The 26,905-nt window shown below is 40.1% G+C and overlaps 1 protein-coding gene across 4 annotated transcripts in view; it reads left to right on the top strand.

Moving 5' to 3' along the window:
- Positions 1–26,905, top strand: part of PLCB1 (phospholipase C beta 1) — a 406,093-nt gene that overhangs the window by 265,695 nt on the left and 113,493 nt on the right. For all 4 annotated transcript variants that reach the window (XM_074864428.1, XM_074864427.1, XM_074864429.1 and 1 more), the window contains exon 10: positions 18,859–19,005. In XM_074864428.1, the coding sequence (XP_074720529.1) occupies positions 18,859–19,005 (147 nt within the window). The remainder of the gene's footprint in view (positions 1–18,858; positions 19,006–26,905) is intronic.

The following is a 26,905-nucleotide window of genomic DNA, read 5'->3' as shown; positions in this document are numbered from 1 at the left end:
CTCTGTGCTGCAGATACCACGTGCTAAGCTGCAGCAACTGGCACGTGCTGCTAACCATGTGCTACTGCAAATCCCAAGCTTACTGCCTTAAAATTACAGGAATTGGCTAATCAGGAATGATGTAGGGACACAATATTTTCTGTACATCTGCTCCGAGTTAGGAATGCAATTCACTGTATATTAAATAAAGTGTAGGTGTGCTCTCAATCCTACACTCATAGAATAATTGCAAACAAATGCTGCATGTCTGTAAAATGTCACCAAAATATAACAGTGCATAGTCAAAGTGATGATTTAACCTTTTAATATGGAGTTTTGTAAAAGGGATTGTCACTGTTGGAAAGGACTGTTCATAGCTGAATTGCAGGGATGGCAGCCCGAAGTGACACGCTTCAGTGATACTTTCCCTGCCACTGAGACTATACTAACTTGGGCCACCGAGCAGAGATGTTATTTTCAGTAGGCCTGTGGGTGTTCAAACCAGTTAGATGTGGTCCACTGTTACACACCCGTGAACTTGGTGGCCTTAACTTTGCACCTCTGCTGCTCAGATACTCTGCTACACACCTTGTGGTGGCATTGCTTATGTCCCCTTATTTGCCAGGGCCAAAGTCAGATGAGAGATAGGGATGGAAGTAGGATGCTTGGCATGGCCAAGCTGTCAGCAAGAACAGGTAGAAACCTTAAGGCACCCAGACCAGCAGCTAAAATAGGCAAGAAGGTAACAGAAGCCTTCATCCAGCATAGTTCTCAAAGAAAACGGGCCCAACAGCTCCATGAAGAGAGACGGGTTTAGGATTGTTGTCCACATGCTCCTTTGCGGTCCTGCATTTCAAAGTGAGCTGGAAGAGGGCCCAACTAACCAACTTCTCAGGATTAATGGGGTACACCAAAACACAGAAGAGCAGCGCAGGGAAGAGAGGAGTAGCGTAACAAGGCACATGAGGCAGAGGTAATGACGTGAGAGAATTACATGATAAACAGCAGGGTGGGAAACGGAGTTACAGGTAGCCTAAGGATGACTTCATCTCTGTTGCACCAGAGCAATGCAATTAAATAATTGGACTTCTGGAGCAGTTTTGCAGAGTTTTGGTTCAAGAAGCAAGCCAGAAGCTGTGACAACATGGTATATGTATTTGTTCTTTCTTGGCAATGAGAAGTTACTCCTTTGAAGTAAATCACAGATACGGGTCCAGAACAGAAGAAAATACCATAAAGAAATTTAAAAGTTGCGATTAACCGCTTCTTGTGAGTAATGAGTGAAGTACTTTGTGATGGTAGAGACTTTAGAGGCTTGTTTGCAAGAATTGGGTGATATAAATTGCCAGCCTTCGTGCCAGTTAAATCCCTTTTCCTCAGATTGTTATAGAGCTTGAACATTTGCAGCTGCTCAGCATGTGTTTGTGCACACTTGCCACACGCAGGTATTTGTGTTTGTAAAACATGTTTTGTTTCTGTAAGCTGCCTCTCTGACTGGCTCCCTTCATTATCTTGTTTCATTATAACAACATCAGATTGCAGAGGGTTTAGGGACAAACATACACATAAATGGTAAAGGTCTGTCCACTTTCATGTTTGTTTCTGTAGTATCTCTATGTTTAATTATTTAAATGATCTATACAATGTTCAGATATCCCACTGAAATAAAGGGATTCATGTTCAGCATCCTCATGAAGTAAGTCAAGCTTTTCTGTTTAATTTGAACTTCAAAGCCTGCACAGTCCTTGTTTAAGCTGCCAGAGAAAATTACTTTTGCAAAAGCCTGAAACAAAGTTAGTGGCAAGTGTCCTTATTTTTCAGGTATTCTGTAAGGCCACAAGGCCTAGATTTCTAATCATCTTTCACAAAGTTAGACAAAATAAATACTGTCTTTTTTTTTTTTTTTCCTGGGAACAGTTACACACATATCAATATGCAAAGTTAAACTGAATACTTGCAATTCAAGGATTAAAAGCATTTTCTAAAAGCATTTATGCTGTGGGAGTGAGATTGCATGTTTGCAACATGCAGAACATCCTGGCCTTGATGTAATAAATCACTTAAGCATATGCTTAAGTTTATGGGTGGTGTGGGAAGAGAGTATAGTTACATAAAAATCTCTTACGCTTCATTTCCTTTAACATTATTTTAATTCTCTTTTAAAGCTCAGTTCCCAAGGTTGTTGAAGTGAAATTTCTGGGCAGTTCTGGCCAGAACCATGAATACAGGTACCTGGACAACTTCTGAGAGTGTGATGCACATGCTTCTTAGCAAACAAAATTTTATGCATTAAAAAGTTCTTTTAAACAGAATTAGGATTTTTTCCCTGAAAACTTAAATCCGAAGTCATAAAATAGAAACTGTGTGCCTTTGTACAGCAGCCTGACTCCTTCCTCTCCCTACCCTGTTTGGACAGTTCTAGACCTTCACTCATCTTGATGATTATATTTTCTTCTAATTTCCCATCTGACTGTACTCATTATCTGTGCACATCCACTGTACAACAATTCTCTTTCAAGTTTTCTTCTCTCATAGCTAATTAAATGAATTTCTAAAGAATGGTTGTACTGTCTCTCAACTTCGACAGCACTAGTCAAATGCTTTTGACATCTCGTAGCTCTCCATTTCTCTGATCACCATTATAGCCCTTTTTTTTTGTACCTGTTGCAGCTAAACTACAGTATTTTGAACACAGTAAGCAAGAGCTGTCCATAATATTTTAAACTTTTATAACATGGCTCCTCAGGTACCTGATAAAATCAAATGCCAGGGTTCTTACTGGATAAGGGCCTTAGTTTTGATTTAAAAAGCTGCCTGTGTTCCTGCTCGTCACTAACGTATTTTTAGGTATTGTATTACTCGGTTGTGCTTGAGCTTTTGCAACATCAGCAGATACATGGGTTTGCTTGACACCTACATAGGTTAAGCATCTGGAGTAGTATTTTACTGTGGTTGAAGCAAGCTGTTGTGATTAATGCTTTGTGTCATACAGTGAAGGAGATTAATGCGCTATGTATAGCATGTTTCCTTATCAAGTGGAAGCAGAAGGAAGTTCCTGGTACCGCTGAGCAGCCTCTCTCTGTTAGCAGAAGCGTGCTGGGGGGCTCTTAGGCCTGGTTAGGTAGCATCTTGTAGTTTGGTATTTTCAGGCTGTAAAGCATTTGCATAGGGTGGCTGGCATCACTGCTAAACGTAATCTTATCATGTTGATAATAGGATGTGTGATAAATCACTTGCCAAGGGGTTGATTTGGAGTTTCTTTATGTGCTTTTATTTTTAAGAAGGCTTGTATAAAAGAAAGTTGTTCAGGGTCTCATTACATTATGGATGGGAGGTGGGATATTGATTCTGAGTTTCAGATGTCTCTGCTTGCAGTGTCCAGGCTCCTGGGAGCGATAGTCCTGGTTTCTAGAATTATGTGATATTTACCATATAAATCCGGTGCAAATTCTGCCGAAATGTGCTGGTTCTTCCTGACTTAATGATGCAATTCATTTCTAAAAGTTTCTAAGTTCAAAAGGACCATGGAGCTTTGAGAGGTCAAGTCCCATTGTCTCAGTTTAAACCTTCCCTTTTGAAACCAGTGTTTTGAAAACCACCAAGTAACAGTCTTGGCTCTAGGGGCATTCTGTGTCTCTTACAGACTCTAAGCATGCAAGAAGAGCTGTACCCATGTACCAGACTAGCAGTGAAGAATACAAACCCAAGGCCTGCTAGGGAAAGGAGACGTGGAAAAGCTGGAGTCGTGCAATAGCAATGAAATAAATATATGCTTCCCACCATCCCCGTTGGTGGGAGCAAGACAAGGGTTAGGTTATTATTAGCCATTATTTTTAGAGTGTTTTTTATTGAGAGAGATGGTCTTGACTGTAGTATAAGCTTTAAAAATAGAGTCTGGAAGAGCTTTGGAGATTTTGCTGGCCAATGGATCTACACACCAGATTGTACTAACTAGAAGGCATCTTTGAGGCAACTAATGGCATAACAATGTTAATTTTTTTCTCTTAAGTATGCATTCATTTAGATTCTATGTCTGCCTGTTTAATTTTAAAGGGGCAAACCTTAGATCTACACGGAAGAGCTTTCCTCTTACATTTCACAGCGTTTCTTTCTCCAGATTTTCTCAACTGTACCTATTTGGAAATACTGTATGTCAGTTTTAGTTAGACTTGTATTTAGAAGGATTGTAGGGGAGCTGGTTCTAGGACTCTCTTTGAATTCCAGTATTAATTCTGTTTTGCTAATGAACATTTATTGGTAGTTGTTGTGCTGGGTTTTTCTTGGGTAATAAAATAAATTAAATAATTAACATTAGATTAAGACATATTTAATTTTATACAGCATTTACTACATGTGTTTTTCTCATGGCAGCCTTAACACCAGGCATTATTCACTTCAGCACAAATGTGTTCTTCCTCCCTTAAATATCAGTACATTTTAAACATTTTCATCCCACCACATTAAATTCACCTTTTAGTAACTGCATAAGAATAATTACACATTGGAGTCTTTCGATGGCAGAAGGGGGTCATTTCCTAGGCAACACAATTTAATGTCAAAAACAAGTACCATGCAGTCGTGGCTACACTTCTAAGACATACTTCATAATATTTAAAGCATAAATACTGATGTATAAACCGTTCAGGCAAATGGTGGGGTTTTCTGGCACTGAAACATTTGTATGAAGGGTTACAAAATGGTTGAAATCCTTTAGCTTCCTAACTGTAAGATTGGAAATTAAGAATACTTACCATAAAAAACATTATTTTCGGCATTTTCAGTGCTTTCCAGCATGCCAGTTGTACAAGAGAAGAGCTCTCAGCGTTCTCATTCTCAAATGATGACAGAACAGTAGATCCCAGTCACAGTTTATTACTCTCTAAAATTCATACGCCACACAAAAGTCATAGCCTATCCCATGCTGTCAGCAACAAGTGCTAAGTTAGGTAGCTTGCCAGAAAGCCTTTTTAAAAATTATTTAAAAAAATATATATGCAGCAAATGTTAATATGAATAATGTATCACCATAAATAAGTTAATGAGAACTATACTTGTCAAAATGAATTTGCAAAATATATTTCTGTAATGCACTGTATTTTCTTTTTGGTTGCTTGTTTTTTGGTTACTAGTTAAGCTGTAAAAATCGTTTCAGATCTTGCAGTTATGTGGAAGATTGCATCTCAAGTAAAAGACTAAGTGTAAAAATCTTTTAGAATGGAAAATCCTTAATTATGAGGATTTTTTGCATCTGCTTTACAGGTAAAATGCTTCGTCTTTCTAACTTAACTATAACAACTTGATAACAAAATGGAAGTGATGTGGACTAGTAATAATGGATTTTGTAACAGTGAACAAAGACGCAGTAGTATCTGGCTTAGTGAAAAAGCAAATGTTTTTACCTTTTATTCTTTGGTTGAATTTTAAAAGTGTAGGAAGTGGCTTTGGATCCGAGACCCGTGTGCTTATGCATAGAGTTAGCTTTTGCTTTTGGCACTAGAACTAATGAAAACATCAAAAATATGTTCAAGGTTCCAGGGAGGGCAAGTTTCCTAATCTTCTGTGTATAATACAGATGCTTTGAAAGAAGCATGAGCTTTGCAGAAATGCATTTTGGGACTGGTATCTGGTACCAGGAATAGCTCCGCTGATACCAGTGAAACTGCCGGACATAAAATGGTCAGACTTCCCATGGAATTTTCATCTTCAGAGCTGCAGAGCATAAACTAATCGTGATAAAGTTAAGTTCAGCACTCAGACCAGACCTGTGCTAACTAATATGGAAGCTGACCATACCAGTGACTCTTGTCCCACATCCTGGAAGCCTGGTAGACCACCTGATGGACCCCAGGCTTGAGCCCTCCAGGCAGACTTAAACCCTATGTCGTAACATTGGAAAGGGATGAAAGAACCTGGGGTGACAGGACCACAAAGCAAACACGAGTCAAGGTTTTGGAGTATACGTATATCGTTCCCTTCAGCTGGAGCTTTTGCTCAGCGATAAGTAAAGAGAGTCTTACATCAATACTGCCTTTCAAGGGTTATGGAGACACATTTTTCCGCTGCTACCTGCCTGTATTGTGTTTGACTATCAGAGCCCAAAAAATCAAAAACTTACTCTAAACCAGCTTCTTTGTGGTTGTTGCTGTTTTACTGTCTCTTTTATGGAACACAGGGAGGTATTCAATTTTAGCAGCAGGATTTATTATTTGAAGATGAATATCAGATAAAGTTTACTTCTGAAAACACAAAGCAGCATGGACTCAAGTGCTGAAGGAAACAAATGTAGATAAAGTTTGAATAAACATTGTGGGGTTTGCCTCTTCATTATGACTACTATAAATGTAGTGCTTTGCAGCTGCAGAGGGCCCCCGAGGACAAAGGGAGCGAAGACTGCTGTGAACCAGTGGGTGACACCCAGAACTGGTGGCAGAAGAACGGGGATTTCCTGGCTCTACCATAAATGCGCTCGCTGACATCTGGCCACCCCCTTTTATCTGCCATTTTGGTTTTTTGCCTCATCCTTTGGTCGAGTTGGCTAAATAAACAGTCAGTCTCTGCCTTGAGGAGCTAGCAATGATCTGTGCATCTTTTGGTATGTATGGTATCTGTCATAACAGGGCTGTTAACATAGTTGGAATATGTGCACTGCTATAATACAATGACCATACGAGGAAGTTTCCCTTATAATGTCAGATGTAATCATCTAACAATATCCTTTAGCTGGAATATGACTGTTGCCTATAAATACATCAGGGTTAAATGCTGGGGAGGTAGAAAGTAGTGGTAAGCGAAAGGACAATGTTGGCAGAAGAACACAGAGGTATCAAGTGGCCTTGAATAAATTTAGTCTGGAAATGAAGAGAAGTTTCCTAACAATATGGTTCTGGCACAGCCTACCAGAGGTAGTAAAGAGGGAAAAAAAAAGCAATTGTTACTAAGATAGAATGCAGTGCCTGCAGCTGCAGAACCAGGTCTAAAGAATGGACAAGGAAGTGCCTTCAGAGGGGCTGAAGTCCCTTCTTTTTAGTTTATTTGAACCGTCTTTGCAGAGCCATGCCTTTATTCTTTTCCACTTCTCTGTAGTATTAATCTCTTCTTCACCTGGAGAAGTTTCTGGAAGTAAAAATATTAGCCGCGATGGAAGGCTTTTCCTAGGTTTTTTCCCACCTATAGCATGCTCGCACTCTACTCTTATCTCTTCCCATTATACTGCAGAACAGTCTTTTTGGCAAGTGCATTAATAGCTTATGTAGAGAAGTATCGCTTAAGAGAAAAAAAGGATGTATTTTTAGATGTCTTTTAATGCAATTTAGCAGTTGGAAGTAAGCCAACATTTAACATTATTACATCTCCCAGGATCACTCTGAGGCATTCTACAGAGCATGTTGTTCAGAGGTTTTGGAGGACAATGACATATTCTAGTAGTGGCCCGCTTTCAAGTCTGTCAGAAATAACTTAGTATTACTGGGATTAATCTGTCTGATTTAAAATTTTTCAGCTTATCTAGTTGTCTGCCTGTCTTAGAAATCTGCCATGTTGTAAAGCGCTCATTCCGCTGCTAGCTAGGAACTAGTGTGAAGGTGGTTTTGTAGTGTTTTTATAGCTTTAATTGGATCTAAACTATCTGTCATCTCGTATCCTGTAAGGGATATCCTGTCAGGAACAATTTCTTACTACATCTGTGCTGAAAAGTCAAGAGCAGCTAGAGAATGGGCTTGTGTCTGTAAAACTCTGCAATGCCACAGCCTTTCCACAGTAATTTTAGTAGGTGGTTGATGTCTGGGCTCAAAGTGTTCAGAAATACCAAGCTTAAGATGTCTGCTGGGAGACTTGGCTGTAGTTCACTGTGTTTGCCTTTGCTTAATTTGGCCTGATGTAATGAATGAGACTGCCCAGGTGCTAGTGCCCTTAGCACCTCCTTCTCCTGGATCGCGTGCCAGACCTCAACTGAAGTCCAGAGCAGCAGGTGTGTTTACGTGTAGACAGAAGTTATGGTGGGAAAGTGGGTCCTGAGGACGGAGTTCCTTGACACTGCAAGAGCGTCATTTACATCGCTGTGTTGCTCCGCATTGTCTTGCAACGTCAGCTGAAATGATCAAGTTGTAGATTCACGGGGGTTTTTAGTAGCCAAGGCCCCACTCTTGGATGAGAACCTGGAAGACGGTAGCTGAGGCTTGCTAATGTAAAGACTGCACAAACCAGGCCAGCCCAGCGCTTTTAAGCAAAATTGAATTTGGACAGGGAACAAAAAAGAAAAAAGCAGAAAAGTAAATGCCTGCCAAGGAATAAGCTGCAGTCCCATGTGGTTCTCTAGCTAACTTTAGATACAGTATTTCTTCAGAGTCCAACTTGGAGATAATGCTGATCACCCTGCTTCAGTCTTTAGACTTAGGAGATGGTGTTTGCTTACCTACACCAGAGTGGGGTTTTCCCCCACTCCTTAAAAATGACAAAATATTCAGATTTGTATATACATGTCTGCTAATGTTTTAGAAACTGGTTTGGTTTAAAGAAAGACCTATCTAGCTGAAAAGAGAGGATGATAACCTGTAAGAAACTGCTTGATACTACATATAGGGATCTGGTTAAATGTGAACTGAGAGACAAACGTGCTTGATTCAAGATGCTGGACACTTGTGCGTTAGAAGTTGTGGGCGTATGCTATATATATATATTTATACACACACACTATTTGCTATTAATAAAACACTGTTTTACAGTATAACAGGTTCCATGAATTGTGCTCCTTACCACACCACCTCTGCTTACCAGAATCTCTGAACTGTGGCCATGCTTTGTTACAGTAGAGGCTTTTAAAGCTGTTGTGGAGATTTAGATGATCAATGTCCATTAAAATAAATGTGTTTCCAACATTTACATTTTGAGGAAGTGAAAATATTGAGTGTTTAAAATCTTCCTTGCCTATATGTGTGTTTTACTGTTTTCTAGCACTACTAGAGAAAAGCATATACATTTCACAGGCTGTAGCCCCTGTGGGTCAGAGCCCTTATTTCTTGGGTGGTTGAAAAGGGCTGAAAGAAACTTGTGATTTCCAATAAAATAAATAAATAAATAGCACATTCAACGTTGCACAGTGACTTTAAGATCTTGTTAAAATGGATGTCTCATGCCAATGGACACAAATGAGATTTGGAAACTTCTGTTTCCTGTTCCAGGTGACACTCCATCTTCCTTTCCCTTTTGAGATGGCAGTGTCCTTGGACTTCTCCCAAAGTTTTCATTCTGATTGGAAATGTTCTTTCTCATAAAAATATGAGGTTTGCTATTTGGTATGGCTTGCCTAGAAGCTTATGGGAAATATCTCCTCCCTGAAGTGAACTAAGTGTCCTGAGCTGCAGTACCTCTTCTGAAACCCATTCAGAACAGTGGTTTTCCATTTGCAAACATTTTCTTGGGGAAAAAAAAAAAAAAAAAAAGTATCAAATGTTAGTTTTCTCTGTGCACTTGTACAGATGATAAAATGGATACGATAGCTTCATTAGAATGGCAAGCGTTTCTGATTTAAACATACTGAATTCTGCTTTTCCTGGTTGATGATCCTTGCTCTGCAAAATATTCTGGATCTGTGTCCTTGGGCATGTGGTATTTCTGCATGGATTAACTGATACTGAGCAAGTTCTTTTATGTACGCTACTTAAGCACAACATGTTCACCTTCCCATGTTTTCCCTCACTGACTGCTTGTCATTCGGTAAGCATTTATTTCTGATACTGTTTAGGAGTTACCATTCTCTGTTTGTTTATATTCAGATTTTCCTGTGTCCTGTTACAATATACCCATTCAAGGGTAGAGCAATGAAGCTAGCTCTATTCCTTTCTAATGGAGGAAGTTTTCTGTTTCTTTTTTCTTTTCTGTTTCTTTTCTGTATACAGACGCATTTCTGATACTAAGTAGTCAAAAACCAGAGTGGTGAGACTGGGTGGTGTCAGTGGTCCCATTAAGATCCTTGATGTTGTCAGTAGTTACGTGTGACCTGTGTCCATTAAATCTATAGGATTGCCTGCATGGGTGGGTTTAGTTATGGATACCTATGTCGATACATTTGCTGCCATGCACGTTTACATTTTTCATCAATGACTTGATAGTAAAATGTCTTGCCAATCAATTCCATTTTTTTCCACCCACTTTTTTGATGCAGCTACATACAGATGCATTGCTGGTCTCTGCATCTCATCTGCTTTTCAGGATGATGTATTTCTAGACATGTATTTCTAGACATCTTCTTCCCAATTCAGCTCTGTATTTTGGATTTTTCTTTGCTTGAATGATTAGCTACCTAGTTTGAATTACTATTTGTGTGTTCTCATTTGATTTCTGTCCCATTCACCTGGTTCATTACAACTTTACCATCTTACTTTGATAACAGCTTCCGGAGAACTGTCCTTTAAACCTTGTGTTGTTGATTCTACTTTTTCAGATTATTAAAGACTGTGTGAAACCAGACCTACTGCTGATCAGTGTGGCAGCCTCCGGGCTTCTTTCATGCAGTTCAGCTTTCAAATTCAAAGAAACCCGAATCTTCTAGTCTGACCTCAGTTTATTTCTATCTGTGCTTTCTGCAGATTAGTTTTTCTGATAAGGAAAAATTTGAATTTAGAAACTCTATTAAATGCTTCACTAATATTCAGATACAGCGATTCAGATGTATTGCCCCTTCTCTTCTTACTTACTAATTTGATAGAACTGTCTGACTAGTATGAATTTTTCCTCTTGCTGATCATTGAGAAAATTGCTAAAATGCAGGAGTTACTGGCGACTTCTGCTTGTGGTGTGTAAGTGGTAGTTGGTACGTAGATATTTTGAAGTATCTGCGGATCCTGACCTGAGGCCTTGAAAGTCCTTTCTGGCCCTAGTGTTTTTTCTAAAATAGAGCAGCACTGACATTCCTGGGATAAAGTCCAGTAACGCAACGGTAGGGTTGTGGCATTTTCAGTCTGGGCTGATCTTGCACCATACTCTCTCCTTGTGATGACTTTACTCTTAAGAGTATGATTCCTGGATGATGCAGTCCTGTCCTGCCCTAGCTTACAAAACTGAATACAGACAGAATTTCCAGTTACACCATAGTAATAGCCCACATGTCTGAAAAGCCGAACGGGTTTCAGCATCGCTTCCAAAATCACTTGGATGCAAAATGCTGCAAGCGTCATCAGGGTGACTCTGGCACCTCGTGTCCCACCCACACAGTGTGAATTTTATGTAAATTCATCCCTGTGAACTTCTCTGCTGTCTCACAAAGCTAGAAAGCATAGAGTAGCTAATGTGTGCCCGGTGTCAAGAGACACACTGGGGGTATATGGGTATATGCAGCTTAGTCCACACCATGCATGAAAATGTTAATACCTAATGAGCTGTGAATTGCAGTGCTGGTTTGTGAAATAGAATTCCCACGGGGCATATAATGCAGATTTCTCACAGGATTACAAAATATCTGCTTTACTTGGCGGTGAGAGGACTGCTCAGTTGTATGGGATTACAGTGAATGTGATTAATGTTACAGATTGCATTGGAATAGACCTGATTTTGCTGTCAGACAAAATACTAATGTAATTCTGTGTTGCTGGCTGGGAGATACGAGGTGCCAATTAATTGTCTCTTTTTTGTTTGTTTGTTTTCTTTTTTACTTTAATAACATCTCCTGGCAGAATTGTGCCTTCCAGTTACATTATAACTGAGTGGATAACAGCATGGGCGTAAACAAATGGAAGGCTTTATTAAGTTTGCAAATACATGGGAAAGAAATGTTTAAGATGCATGCAGCAAAACCTGTTGACTGCTTGCAAGCAAATGCATTTTAATTGTCATACAACATGTCCACAGATTTTTAAGAGACAAGCAAAGGCTGATGTTAAAGTTGCAAGACTGAAGTGAAAAAAAAAAAAAAAAAAAGTGAGCAAATAAGCGGGTTTTTTTCTGCTGTCAGTTGTGTGTCTCTTCTTTTCTGGCCTACTCTTTCCCAAGATTTTGCCCAAAGGACTGGAAGGCTCCTTAGAGCAGGCTAGGCAGACCCCGGGACAAATCAAGTAGCTGCGCATACAGCTTACCTGCTGAAATAAAGGGGAGAGAGTTTAGATCAAGCAGTTGGGTTGAGAAGTTTGCAGGATGAGTCTGTATTTCCTCCAGACTACTACACTGCTGGGGGTTTGACCTTTATCCTGGGCCTCTGCAGAGGACAGTGAACTGGTGAGGAAACTTCTTTTAGAAGCTCAGCCCTCCTTTTAACCCCCATGTCTCTTATCTTGCGCTTGGCACAGTGCTGAAGGTGTAGAGTGAGCAGGGGGTTGTTTACATCCTCGAGTTGATGAGCTGGCAAGCTCCCAGGGACCCACAAGCTTTTCCACATCCAGAATAATATGCCGGTCATGCTGGCATGCTAGAGGGCTTAAGAAAGCAGGAACTTGTCGAGTTACCTGTGTCTCATTAAGCAGCAAGAAAAGGATTGTAGTGTCAAAAGCAGCCTGTGCTTTTGCCAGCCCTAGAAACTGCGTGAGAACAGTTCTGTATGAGGATGTTACCTATGCCTGCACTTGCACAGGAAACTGCATAGTGCCCTGGCTCTGCACAAGGACTGTCACAGGCCCCGAGGAGAAAAATATGCTACGTTCTTTAGATCTAGTCAAAGAGGATTGTGAAGACCTTGTGATAACACACTAAGTCGTCAAATAGAGGAGCCTCTGAGAAGTATATATTCACAGAGTACAGTCTATCCTGTCAACCAGTTCAGCTGACTGGCTGGAATTCTTGTTTCATGGCAAATTTGCGACCACCATCTCCAGGAATGGGGAGATTCCAGATCTCTCAAACTGCAGAAGAAAACATTTTGATTGATGAATGCTGACAATATCTAAGAACCATAGAAGAGAGGATTCACTTCATTACCCCTATAGATTTTGTGAATTTTCAACAGGTCCTTTGCCTGCTTTATGCCACCTGCCTGTAGACAGTTTCCAAGAAGAAGGATTTGGGATGATGGAAATGACTTCTGTTGTGTTTTAGAGCTGACAAATGTTGACCACAAAGGAGCCCTGTTTCTTACAGGCAAAGTAACAGTTACATTTTTATGCGCTTTTTTTTTAAACTGCCATCCAGGAACATTTATGTCTTTGATCTAGTGTAATAGATCTCAAAAGGTATGGGATCATGTAGCTGTAGCTAATAAGGAAATACTGTGAAATACTCAGAACTTCCCATTTCACTTGTGCTCTTTTTTTTTCTCCCTTGTAACTGTTTTGGAGCAATCAGGTGGAGTCAGAGATGCAGAAAAAGATCAAGCTACTGTAGAAACACTTGCCATGTTTCACATAATAAAGCTGATCACTGCGAAATTCAATAGAACCTCTCAGCATCTCTATTAAATATATTACTCTTCTAGTAGGAAATTACTTCTCCTTTCTACCAAATTTTAGTGAAAAACTACCAGATTTGTTTGACTTCACTTGACTGTCAGTCTGGTGGTTGTTCTTTGATCTCTGCATGAATTTCACCACCCTGCAGGTGATATGGAGCTGCCATTCAAGGTGTCCTGTGGAACCACTTGCTAAGAAGCTGCTTCACGCTTTGCTGCAGGTGAAACGCTGAACGCTGGGGACGTTTTTGCAGTCCCCTATATGGGCTTCCTCTTCCTTTCTGCAATAAAGGATGAGATTTGGAGGCAGCAGGTGGGACAGTCACTGACAAAATCCCCGCCAAGCAACCGGCAGATGAAGCTCAGCTTCCAAATTAAAAGTGCAGGGGAGAAAGGGAATTATGAGCATGCCACAAAAGGACTGTTGGCATGTGCAACTAAAGTGAAAGCAGAGCTTAGATCCACAGTGTAGAAAAGCAGTGCAGGGGTAAAGCCAGAACCTGATTCGGACAGGTCTGTATGAGTTTGGACTAGATTTCTCTTGTGAAATGATAGCATGGGAACTTCATAGTGTGAATAACATTTCACGTGGGCAAGTGAGGGTACTTTGCCATGCAGTTCATACCTAGAAGGTAAAATGTTCAAAAGACATGAAGGGACTCAAGGTCCCCTTCTTTTAGAAGCTTCCTTCATGTTTGGAGAATGGATTTTGGAAGGTATGCAGATGTATAAATTTGGAGAGAGGCATAGAAAGGCATTTCCAGACTTTCCAGTGCCTCTAACTCTTGTAAGTTTTTAATTCAGATACGTTTTTAGAATTGCATAAAATTTTATATGATTTATAGACAAGTGTTCAGCTACATATTTATTATTTTGAGGTATTGTGAATGTCTGCCAGTAAGACTACATTAGATCATAGAGTAATAGAATGGTTTGGGTTGGAATGGTCCTTGAAGATCATCTAGTTCCACCCCCCCCTCCATGGGCAGGGACACCTTCCACTAGATCAGGTTGCTCAAAGCCCTGTCCAGCCTGTCTTGAACCCTTCCATGGAGGGGGCATCTATGACTTCGTATTTCAAAATGCTTTCATATTTCTCCTCAATACTTGCTCTTTTGTTTTACAGACCTGTTCCATTGTACAATAAAGACATTAAAACTGATCTGTTAGTTATCAGGCTTGCACAAAACTTCAGCCCTTCTCTTATGTGTGCTTTTGGCAATCAAATATCCTGCAGCTGACATTCATCACAGATTTCTTCAGTGTAGTGAGTGCAGAGAAGAAAAATATGCCCATGTTAATCATCAAACACAGCATATGAGCATCTTCCGTTCTGTGTAGGAGCTGGGTGGTTTATGACAAACTTTGCAAGTCATCCAGCTGTGGCACATTATGCGGTCGCTTCTTGGCGAGATGTGCTGAGACAGCACTCGTCCTGTGAGTAGAAGTGGATTTGCATTAAGTCAAAAATGGAACAATTGATTAGAATAGCCTTAATTTTTGCTTTCGCATTGAATTGGCTGTCAGTGCCTGGGCACTGGCAGTGAGGGCTGCGGGGGCCGCTGTGAGGGCAGGCCGGGCCCCATTCCAGGTGGCTCCAGCCACCCCACCACAGGGCACGGCCTAGCCCCACAGCCACACTGGCGGTGCCTCAGACAAAGTGGGTTTAAGAAAGGACAAAACGTTGCTGGCAGTGAGGAGTGAGGGGAAAAGTGTGAGGTAAAAAGTGTGAGGAGTGGCCCTGTGAGCCCTTGGGAAGAGGAGGAGGAGGAGGAGGAGGAGGAGGAGGAGGAGTGCAGGCCCGGGTCAGGCATTGCCCTGTTCAGCAGAAGGTGTTCCAGTGGCGCTGTGGGAAAGAGTTAAGTGTTGGACGTTTAAATAGGCCAGACACCGCAGGAAAAAGGAGGCATTTTTATGTTTGTGCTGTTTAAGTGTTTTAACAAAGCACTACTGAGTGACCCCATAGGGAAATTCTAATTAATCACATAAATTAGAGAAGAGATATTTGAAGGGAAAAAAAAAAAATCTCTTGTGCTAGTAAACTCCAAACGCCGCAGAGAAAAGCATCTTCACTGAGTACTATAGCTGTTGACATAGCTTCTGTTATGGTTACATCTGTGTTTGCTCTTCTCGATCTGGCTTTGCCAACATAGATAAAAGTCATCTGGAGTCTCATCTTTCTTTGCATTGCACTTAAGATTATTTAGTAAGGTCTTGAACCAAATGTTACTGAAGTTGATGGTAGCATTTCAACAAACACCAGTGAGCTTTGGGTTTGCCTGTCCTAATAAGTGACATCAGATCAAATTGAACACTGCAATGGTGAGTGAAAAAGACAAGCCAGTTAACTCCACAATTTTAAGTATATAAAGCACACCAGTTATTTTGAGACTTTCATCAAAGACCTAGGGTTCAGATGATTTTAAAGTAATTATGTGCAAGCAAAATAAAAGAAAAAAAAAATGTCAATCTGTCTTGTCCCTGTGTTTTTGCCTGGTGTGTTTCTTTTCCCTCTAACTTTTTATATCTAATCATATCAATAAATCTTCCTAATATATATGTGAAGATAAAAGGTGACAGCTGTAATGGAAAAAACTGATCACAAATTATTTTTTTCTTGGCAATGTCTGCAGTAAATTTGTAATATGCTTAAGAAAACAGAGAACAAATCTTACCAATAAATTGAGGCCATTTCATTTTGGATGACTGTTCACTGCAGATCGTTCTCACTGCAGTTGGCCTCAGAATATCACTGATGTTGGTCACAAACAATCTACTCTTTGATATCCAGGATACAAAGTCCCTTTGACATCTGCCATCTCTGTTCCACAGTCAAACTCTCACTGGTGCAATATCGGCTGTAATTGAACTTGCAAATTGCTTCACTTTCTGAAATGCTGACTGCTTAATTATGATGGGGAAAATAGCATTCTACAGCCATAAGTTTAGATAGCTGTGTAACTCAGAAACTATGTAATTATACATATGAATAATACTTGCTGTGATTTATGTTAATACCAGTGGCAATACGCAGAAGGACCACTCTGCAGACCTTGTCTTACTTCAGTGTGGAAGGGACCAAAGAAGCAGAATGAACCACAAAATAGAGAGAAGGGAGGAAATGCAGGCCTGGCCCTTGCTTCCTTTTATCCCAAAGGTGTTCAAGTTCACCCAAACAGGCTTCAAGAGACTGTGCAGTTCAACTCCCACCTTAACCCACGGGTTTTCCATGGGGTACTGTCCAGTCAGTTAATTTATCCTCAGCTCCAGATTTCCATCTGAAAAACAAGGACTGCAAGGACCCTGTTTTTCAGATATGCTCTGAGGAGTAAACACCGAGATCATTTTGAGATGCTTCAATACTATGTCTACATGAATCAACCTGAGTATCTGTATAACAAAATGGAAGCCTTTCTTTCTGAACACTGCATGATTATGATGTGACAGTTTTTTTGAGGAATCACATGTATGAAGACTGCTATGTTTCATTTTAGCCTGGAGCAGGAATGACAAAGCAACTTTAAACCTCCTAGTCTGACTGAAAGGAGCACATTCAAAACAACACAGAGATACTGAAGATGGCTCTGAATTTTCTATCTGAAACTTCAGAAGCTCCAAACCACTGTAACATGACATGGTGTTGCTGGTTCCCCATGTAGCAGCTATCCCATTCAGATCTTACCCATTTTTTCCTGTATGATGTTGCTTCTGTGGTATGCATGTACACCACAGACCACATCTATATCCCAGTGAACTTGGTGGAGACTGTTTCTCTTAAGTGAATTTTAGCTCAAGCTAACTCCATGGTAGCATAATGCCTGATACTGTTTGCATTCATAATGTCTCTCTGGTAGATTCACGCAGCAGGTAGGTTGTTCATAAATCTTTAGTTCCATGAAAAACCTCAGTGGTCGGTTTTTTCCTGATTTTCTCCATCTTACATTTTTTCTTGTGAAAAGGAAAGTACATAGGCCTCTGTCTGTGGATGATTAATTACTCTATAACAAAGCAGCTGTGAAGCCTGACAAGATTGCACTCAGATTACAGTCTTAAAATAGTGGATGGACTTGATGATTTTCCTTCCAACCATCCTACAATTGTTGTTGTAAGAATGAATGATAATTGCATTGCTCTGTATTGTCACTACATTTTTTGTCATATGAATAGGTTCATTTAGTGACACCATCTTGGGTTGTTATGAAAATGAGGTGTCTGAACTTAAGATGGTTATCTCTTTTCCTCTCTGATCAAGACCCAAATCCTAGGTCCAAGCATGGATTTTAAGTAAATGCTTTATATGCCATATTTGCATCATGTGGTTACAAGCTTTACAAATTGTTGCAGGGTTGCCCGTTGCTTTTTCATATGCTAGACAATTATGTGTAAGATTATATGTTTTAGGATAAAAAGGGATTGACCCTAAAAGGAGAGAGTAGCAGAGTTAGGAGGAGAACTGAAGTCTTCCATTTTTCAGCACCATAGTCAGTTGACTAAGTTTTTTTAATAGAGGTGCTATGCAGAATATTTTGTGCTGGGGACAAGAGGTAAGAAATACTCGTCGCTGGGAGTCACCAGGCATGTAGCTGCTTCGAGGTTCTTCAGAGATACAGAAGATCTGTTTGCTATAGGCTGAATTAACTAAAGCTGTGTGGTTGAATAAATCTACAGATGAAATGTAGTCAAAATAACAAAAATACCAGGCAAAGAAGAATATCTCAAATTCGTTCAGTTAAGTGTTAATCTCCAAATATAGAATACTGGATTATTTTTTTTAAAATCTAAATATACAAATTGACACCCTAACATCAACTTTATGCAGAAGGCTTGACAGAGAAATTAATCCTGATATAATAAGCACAGCTCCGCTGAGATCAATGGTGATATTTAAGCTGAAGATAGGACTCAGCTTTCTAATTTGCGAGCAGCATATGAAATGATCATTTATGCTGGCACTCCAGTGAGAGATGAATTGGAAGACAAATATAAAAATTACAAAGCAAAGCTTAGTTCCCACTTGAAAGGGGGTTCATTTAGCTTGCTTTGCAGTTTGGTTGCATTCATATACACACACTGAATCATATTCAAAAGAGGTCAAAGTTACCTGTTTCTCTGTGTGGCTCTGTTTACTGGTTTTTGGTTTCCTCTGGAAAGCATGCTTTTTTTTTGTCCCCAGAAGACCCTTTTCCTTGATAGGCTTTGATTTATTTTCTCTGTTCTTACAGCCCTCTGTAACTCTGATTCCCCTGTGCCCTTGAACATCTGTAGACACTGATTATAATATGATGTATCTTTGGTACAGGTAAAGGGATGTGTATTACCTGCAACTTACATGGCTGAAAATGAGGTAGTAGTAACAAAAGAGAATACGAATAACTAGATGCTGGCCAATCTGATGATTATATGGTCTGTCACACACACCTTTGTGCAAGTGTATATTGAATATAACATTGGTATGTCGCAAAATCTGTGCTTGAAATTAATTGGTGCTTTCCCTGGATCTGTGTTTCTCTCAGGACAGATATCAGTGGATGGATTTATGCGATATCTGAGTGGAGAAGAAAACGGCGTTGTTCCACCTGAGAAACTGGATTTAAATGAAGATATGTCTCAACCACTGTCACACTATTTCATCAATTCCTCACACAACACCTACCTCACAGGTACAGTGTTGGAGAGATCTGGTTTCTTATCTTACAAAAATTTATAGCATGTTTACAGTGATAACCAGAAAATACACTAAAATCAGCAGCAAATGATGATGGAGCTTAGTCTTCAGGGAAGCAAGGTTAGCACTTGGTTGTTGTTCTATCTGCTACACACACATCTCAGATATACTTTTATGAACAGGTGAGCAGCAGTTGCGTTGTTCAGATAAAGTCTGGTCTGAAGCCCAGTGAAGTCCCTGGAAGGTTTCCCTCAACTTAGATAGGATTCCAGATTAAGGTCCTTATTTGGGGAGGAGAGGGAACAATGTACTGTTTATGACAACCAAGGACAGCCAAACAAGTATGCAAAGCAGAATATGGGAAACATCTCTGTAGCTAATAAATTTGCCCCTCAATATTAAATCTGACAGTTTGTTGAGCTCCATGAAATTTGCTTTGATTCAGAGATTAGAGAGGTTCCAACATGGCACATAACTTTCTGACAGTCCATTCATATCTGCAAGGAATGGAAATTTGGTCTGTGACCTTATCTAATGTCTGAGCTGAAATTTTTAGGTGCTATCATGTTTTTAAAAAGGCTGAGCCCCCAGAAGCTCCTGTTAATTTGAATTAATGGGTCTGAACTGTATTTGCACAGCGAAGTCAACAATGCTTTAAGATTCTGAAAAAACTAAGACAGTTTAGGAATCCCAACTGTTGGCACTCATTTTCTTGTCTAAGATGCTGTTAACTTGTGAGAAAATAATTGTAAATTTACTATTTTAGTTTATGTAGGAACAAATGTTTTTGACAAGCAAATGTGCACAGGGAGTTCTCTCCTATTTGATTTGACGTTTGCTTTGTCTTGTCATGTTTGCTAATGACAGCGTTATGTTAAAAAAAAGAAGTAATGCTACAATGTGTGCTAAAAATGTGGCTCATGGACATCGCAGGCTTTTTAGTGTTATTTACAGACTTGCCTTAACTGACCAAGTTCTTCAGAATGCCAGTATGCCAAAACATAAACAAAACCATACAGTGGTGATGCCCAGTTTAAACAGACCATGTGGTAGTTACTTTCATCTGTTTTGTGTTTGTTACAGCACTTTCTACAGCACCTTCTAGTGCTTTCATAAAGTGAATGAACTGTCATTGTTTCCATTACACACCATTTTTCAGAGGTTTATATCTTGGCTGTAAAATGCAGTTTGTGCTAAAGTTTGTCATATAAGTATTTGGCTTGACAGCTATTTTGTTTCTCCAAATTAAAAGAAATGAAAATCAGTGTGGCCACTTTTAAGTTATGATTCCAATATGCAGAAATTTATGCTCTTTGGAAGAGTGCGGACATGGCCAAAGCAAAAGCAATTTTTAATTATGATATTTTGCAGGCCTCTTACCTCCAGTATGGACTTTGTTCTGTCAGTGAGGATTAAGACCCACTTAAGCCAAATGCTGCAGCTTTAAACAGATTTTCTGGAAGAAAACAGTAAAGCTGTTGTACAAATGTGGGAAGCATAGGCCCACAGGGAGGACAGACGGTGCAGTTTTAAAGTTGGTCTGAAGAGACAAAATACTGCTCTCCCCTCTACCAGCATGAATTTATAGCCAGTACCATACCACAGCTTTTTTATCAGGACTGATCAGGACAGAGTCATGTTCTAAAGGTCTAGAAGCGCAGAAGCCAAAGAACAAAGAATTAAGGGTGGGAAATCGTGATTAGTCCAACCTATTCTAAATTTTTTAACTGCACCACAAGTGACCTAACATATTTAATTATTTTAGGAGAAAGAAAGTTGGCCTTGAAAGTTTCCAAATTCACTTTGACTCACATGTGAAAGTCTGCAAATCATCTCAGATTGCATCTACAGGTTTCTTTGTCTGCATTTCTAAATAATTTCAGAAGGCGCATTTGGAAGTATGATCCTCAGTCTTAATTTATCATAATATCCCTCAATTAGTAAATTGCAGGGAGTAAATCAGACTAAACTTGGGGGGATAGTGCAAAATAGGTTAGAATCTCTTTCAAATTCCGTTTAAGTGTCTGTATTTTCACACTTACAGGCACAAAACACGTGCTCTTCCCTTTTAGTGGGTTCATTATGTTCAAGTAAATGTGTGGCAGCTGGCCGACAATGGGATTATTGATTTGATTTTTTATCTGCATATTCCAAAAACTGACAGCCTTAGATTTTGCTTTGAGGCTAAACCAGATACAGCAATCCCATTTCTATTTGCTTTCTTCCAAGAAGGACGTAGTAAAATTAATGGTGGCAGATTATTCTTTTTACCAAGAAGATATCGAAGGGTCTGCTCATGTGCTCGTGGCTTTGGAAGGGAAGCTTCAGCAGCACCTCTGCCCTCATTGGAGCTGTGACATAGCAACTAGTCATGTAATAATTATTAGGACAATAAGAAAACTGTTCAGTCTAGCAATACTTTATGATTACTGTGCTTAATGCCCTACCAATTATCTCTCCCTTTGTTAGTTTTTTTAAACCCAGAAAAAGCGTGCACAAAGAAACAACATTATAACATAAAAAGAAACATGTGCACACTCTGAATTTATTTTTAATTACGCTGATCATTTTCCTAGCCTTTAGTAGAAACCCTTGGCAGTACATCAAGTCCTTATTATTTATTTAGAAGTGTTACTGCTTTCTTTTTCTTAGGGAAATGTAATTTTTAAGAACAAAGGTAAAAATCCATGAAGAAAGAAGTGATTTATAGTGAACCTAGGCTAGCTTAAAGAAACGTCATCTTTTGGAAACTTTTTTTTTACTGTCTCTCATCTTTTTTTCTCACTGGTACCATATTTATTTACTCCTTTGAACCCTTAATGTGCAGCTCTGTTTTTTTCTGGTTTCTCACCAGTCTTACCTCAGGTTACTGCTGTTGTCACAGTGGGGAGTGACTTTGCAGCATTTCCCTCAGCAGCACCACAAGTCAAAGACAAATGATTACCTATCGTTATCAGCGCTGCACACTTTGATGGCTATGCAACTTGCTGTTGTATATGTGAAATGCAAAATACAAAAATCACAGGCCTTTAGCACATGTTTTGTCTTTGGCTAAAAGGAAAATAATAACAGCAGTAGGTTGCAGAGCTATCAGTTTAGCGTGCATAGCCAACGTGGGACTATCCCATTCACCCTCAGCATCTGCTTCCCTGCTTACAGTTCAGTACTTTCAGTTCTTTCTAGAAAAATGTCTCATGAGGGGCATGTTCTCTTTTTTATTGCTGCTGTGGCCTCTCCTCTGCCATCCTCCAGCTTTTCTGTTCTCGATGATTCCTCGGTCCTAAGTGTTGTTGCTTATTATCTGCATTCAACACTTCCTAGAAACCTTCTTCACCTTCAAAGCCTCCGAAGCAGTACCTTCACAGTTTCCAAGATGACAGCACCACGTGCAAGGGAAGGAAAGCTGGGTGATGCCTGCTCTGAGCATGAGTTTGTCATACCACCAGGATCGGTTTTTGGCTGGCTGCTACGTTTAGCTCAGGTGATTGGCTGGCAAGACCCAAGGCTCCGCTCTCTTCCAGCCACCCCACGTCCTTCCTGATGGACTAGAGGATAGGAAAGCTCAGAGAGCTCCTGCAGCAGAGAAGAGCTGAGCTGAGGAGGAGCTGTAGCTGTCCTCCTGCCAGCAGACCCAGCTAATCCTGTCCAGCAGTCTAAGGCACATAAATGAGGTTCTTCATGGCACTGGAGTCACAGTTTATCTTAGCATGAGGGCTAACGGGTTAAAAGAAGGATTAGTGGTTGTTGTGCAGCTTTTTCATCCATCAGCAGTTCATGGGGGTATTTTTTTACCTTTCAGCTGTCCTTATTTTTCATGATTCCCCTCCAGAATATCGTAAAACCTTGTGTGACACTGAGGAAAAAGTGAGTTTTCAGAGATGACATTAATTTGAACATGATGACCTCACCTCACAGGAAGCAAGCTACAGACCACTATCTGGGCCCTGTGGCCTGTTCAGTTGAATTGACTATAGCCATTAAAAAAAAATAAAATCAGTGGAGGGAAAGCTGTGGTTGCTTCACAAAGTGGAAAGATAGTCTGTGTGGAAGGTCTTAGGTAGAACTTTATGAGATACCAGTTCGATGCCCTGCTCTCAAAATAAATCCTATGTATAAAAAATAGCTTCAATAGGATGGTGATTCCCATCTGCCTGACTTTCTGCATCTTCCTCTGTGGCAGTTTGTCTTTTGTGAGAAGATGACTACTCAATTAAGCAGACTCTGAGTAAAAATTTCTCTGTGATGTTTTTACATGACTGCTCTAATTTTGACAGCTGAGTGTTCATACTGGTGCTGTTAAACCTCAGTTTGCCTTTTTCTTCTCTGAAAGGGTACCTGCCCTGCCTTACCAGCTTCACCCATGCCAGTTCCCTCTTCCTTGAGCCATACTCTGAGTGAAGAAATTTCTACTTTTAAAAGTCAGTGGAAACTTGTAAAAGGGAGGGAAAAAAATCATATAGATTGCATCCTTAAGGCAAAATTAATTATTCTAATACAAATCAGCGACTAACACCAAAATTTCTAGAGGAAACTTGCCTCCAGTAGCAGCAGAAGTGAACATAAAGAGTTTAAAAAAAAAATTGTTTGGTCTGTTCTGAGATAACTGCATTCTCAAGAAGGAGAAGAAAAGTTAAGACCATGAAAGTGTTTTATTTCCTTTAAGTAATATTCACTACTGCTTAGTGAGTTTTCAAGATCCTCTGTGCCTTCTCTTACTTGCCTCTTTAGGCCAACCAGTTGAAGCATATTGAAATAAGAGATGTTACTTGAAGCATATTGAAAGAAGAGATATGTTATTTTCTAAACGCTCTCTTTAAGGAGGATAAAACCATGTTGGGGATTGGGTAACCTCTCTGCCTCCAACAGCAGCGTCTGAAGATCTTCAAATAGCTGAAATCTGTAAGACAAAGATACAGAGAGCTGGCAGCAGGGGAAGGGCTCTGTAAGTGGGTCCTGGTGGGTGCCACTCCCTCACTGCAGTTGGAGAGGCTCAGCTGGTCATGCAGTGTGTCTTTCTCAGGTGGGTCCCACAGCTAGGACGAGTGTTACCCCATGTAACCCGTGCTAGATAGTGTCTGTCACGTAGCCTGACCGCAGCGTGGGAGCTGCCCGGGCACTGCTAGTGGCTCAGCAGAAATGCAAACTCAGAGGCTGGCCAGCCCCAGCCCTCCTGGCACACACAAGTGTTGCATCTTCTGCTTGGGTGGGCCTGAATCAATACTGACAGCGAATGTATTCCTGCTGCTGGCTGGAGCAAGCCTGACCGCACGTCCTGCTTTGGTCCGATGTAAAGTGTTAAAAATAACAGCCATAGGGTGAGAGCCTTATTTTGACTTACATACAAGCAGTAGCAGAATATGTCACAGCGTGGGGTCTAAGCTGCTTGCCCTGTGCATGGCAAAATACCTCGGAAGGGAAATAAATTCAAATAAATGTACTGCATCTAAAAAAATCTTAGCCACCAGCACCTGCTGTTGCTGCTAGAGTCAGGAGCCAGGCTTCCAGCAGTACAGGGCTCTGAGTTTGCACACTGCAAACCACAGCGTATGATCAGAGCACCAATTGCTTTTCCAGGACTTGCCCGAAGAGAGGAGGTTTAGCAGCTCATGTCTGCGCACAGCAAAGGGACTATACAGGCACTTCTGCCTGCCGGGAGAAGGTGGTGCCGTGGCGGGGCGAGGGGGCAGAAGCAGCCTCTGTTTCTAGAGTGGTGAAGAGTCAGGTGGCTCCAAACACCTGGATCCAAATATCCCCCAGTTTTGGGAGGGTATGTATCTTAAAATGGTGACCAAATTTTAAGTCCATGTGTTGAAATAACTTTCACTTGGAAAAACAGTGATGAACGAACCCGACAAGGATGCACTCGCTGAGAAATGCGCAGCTTAAAGTTATGGAAGTGTGGAACTGATCTCTGTGGGGAAACGTGGGTCATATCCTCAGCTTGTATCAATTAACACAGGCTCATTTTTCTTAGTGTCCTGTCAGGTTGTGATTTGACTGATTATATTTTTTAGAAAAGCGAGTTTTTGGTTTTGTTTCTGTTTCTCCTTATACAATATAGGGTGATGGGATAGAAATATTATGGTATTACCGTAGATGCTGTATGCATTATAGAAGGGAATACGTAATGCCTTCAATTTCCAGTATTAAAAAATTGATCTGTACTCAGGATATTAAAAATATCATACTGGAAGTATTCCCTTTAGTGTCTGTGTTAGCACATTTTAGAATGCATCTATTAAAGGGATCGTTTGGAATGGATGCAAATAGAGACTCACACAACAGAAATTTATAAATAATATATGCAAAAAACATTTGAGGGAACATTCCTAATATTCTGTATTTCAGAAAAATAAGCTATTGACACTATTAAAACACTTGCTAGCATTTTGCACTCTGACCAGCAGTCTTTCTGCAGATTGAATGTTTTGGAGGTTGACTATCCTCTTAACCTTAGCAGGAATCCTTCCAAACGTCTGAGCCTTATTAATAAGGTAGTGTGGAGAAGTGTCATACAGCAAGCAATGCATGTCATGATTTACTTAAGCACTTTTGAAGGTTAAGGATCTTGTAGTCCAAAACGCTTAGCAAGAATAACGGCCAGTAGTCTCTCAGGAAGTACAGTACAGGGTTTTTAATCATAAAAGAGTTTGTTAATCCAAATTCAATATGTTTTGAGGAGAAAGAAAGACAACATGAAAACAGTTTTCTAAGTGAATGTAGTTTTTTAGGCAGCAGAGCTCAACGGATCCATGTAATGACAGCCAAATTTTCATAAGCAGATGCTTAGGGATGAGTACACAGAAATGTGTACTGTTATACCCTGACCCACACTCATGCTTGTTTGCATCCTGAAAAAAAAAAAAGAGCCACTGCTTACCGCAGACATTGAGATTGCACCAGAAAGGCTTTTGTGTGAGTAAAGATAACCTGCGATAATCAAAGGGGAAACACAGGAAAAAGTTAAGTAAAAAAAAAAAAAAAAAACGACACACATTGTCACTTTGCTGACTCTGGATTTTCAGACCCTTCCAGCACTGGCCAATTTCTTCTGTTATTAACATGTATTTCCCATTGGTTCCAGCAGGAGCTGAGAAGTCTTACAGATTTCAGTAGGAGTAATGCTAATACCTTGTGGAGTATTTATGATTGCTCCAGCTCATGTATCAGATGCAAATGGTAAACAGAAATTTTCCAAATAGAAGGGGTTTTCTGTTACAGTTTTAAGTGGAAGGTAAAAATACAGAGAAGGCAGACAATGCTATTTAGTGAAGCAAACCAAGACGTGTAGTTCCCAGCGTAAAACCTAAACACAGAACCACAGAGACAATAAAATGAGAATTGGAGTAATCTGCATTGTATTATGTGTCAGTCTCAATGAAGTATTTATGTGCCCCCCATCAGTGAAGAATCTTTAACGTAAATGAACTCACTGCCTCCTTAAAAAAGCAAGTGAATTCCTTCAGGAAATCCAGGAAGGTCTTCTCAGGAAGTCTGCTAGAAAGCAGGAAGCTGCATCCATTTTCTTCACAGCTAAAACAAGCACTAAGCCATTCTTCCATTATCTTTACCTCTCTGCTCTGAGAAATTTGTACCCATATGACTGGAATAAAACCTGTCGCAGCAGATGAAGACACCCTGGTTGGATATCATTCCCTGATTATAACTGGATTTCTTTGTTGGGGTTTTTTGGGTTTGGTTTTTGGTGTGGGTTTTTTTTTTTAAATACTTTTTGAGTTTGTGAAAGGCTGGGTTTTCCTTGTTTATTTTTAGATTTATATTATGTCATTGTTGGAAACTGGTAGTTTAATTAAATTTCTCTCTGCATAATGCAGTATCACATCAGGAAATTTAACTGACCAACTCAGTGCGATGATTAGCATATTAAATATTGA

Source organism: Strix uralensis, chromosome 3 (genome assembly GCF_047716275.1).
Source record: "Strix uralensis isolate ZFMK-TIS-50842 chromosome 3, bStrUra1, whole genome shotgun sequence".
NCBI classification, from domain to species: Eukaryota; Metazoa; Chordata; class Aves; order Strigiformes; family Strigidae; genus Strix; species Strix uralensis.
The sequence above is the reverse complement of the archived record's forward strand: the minus strand, read 5'-3'. Positions and strand labels throughout refer to the sequence as shown.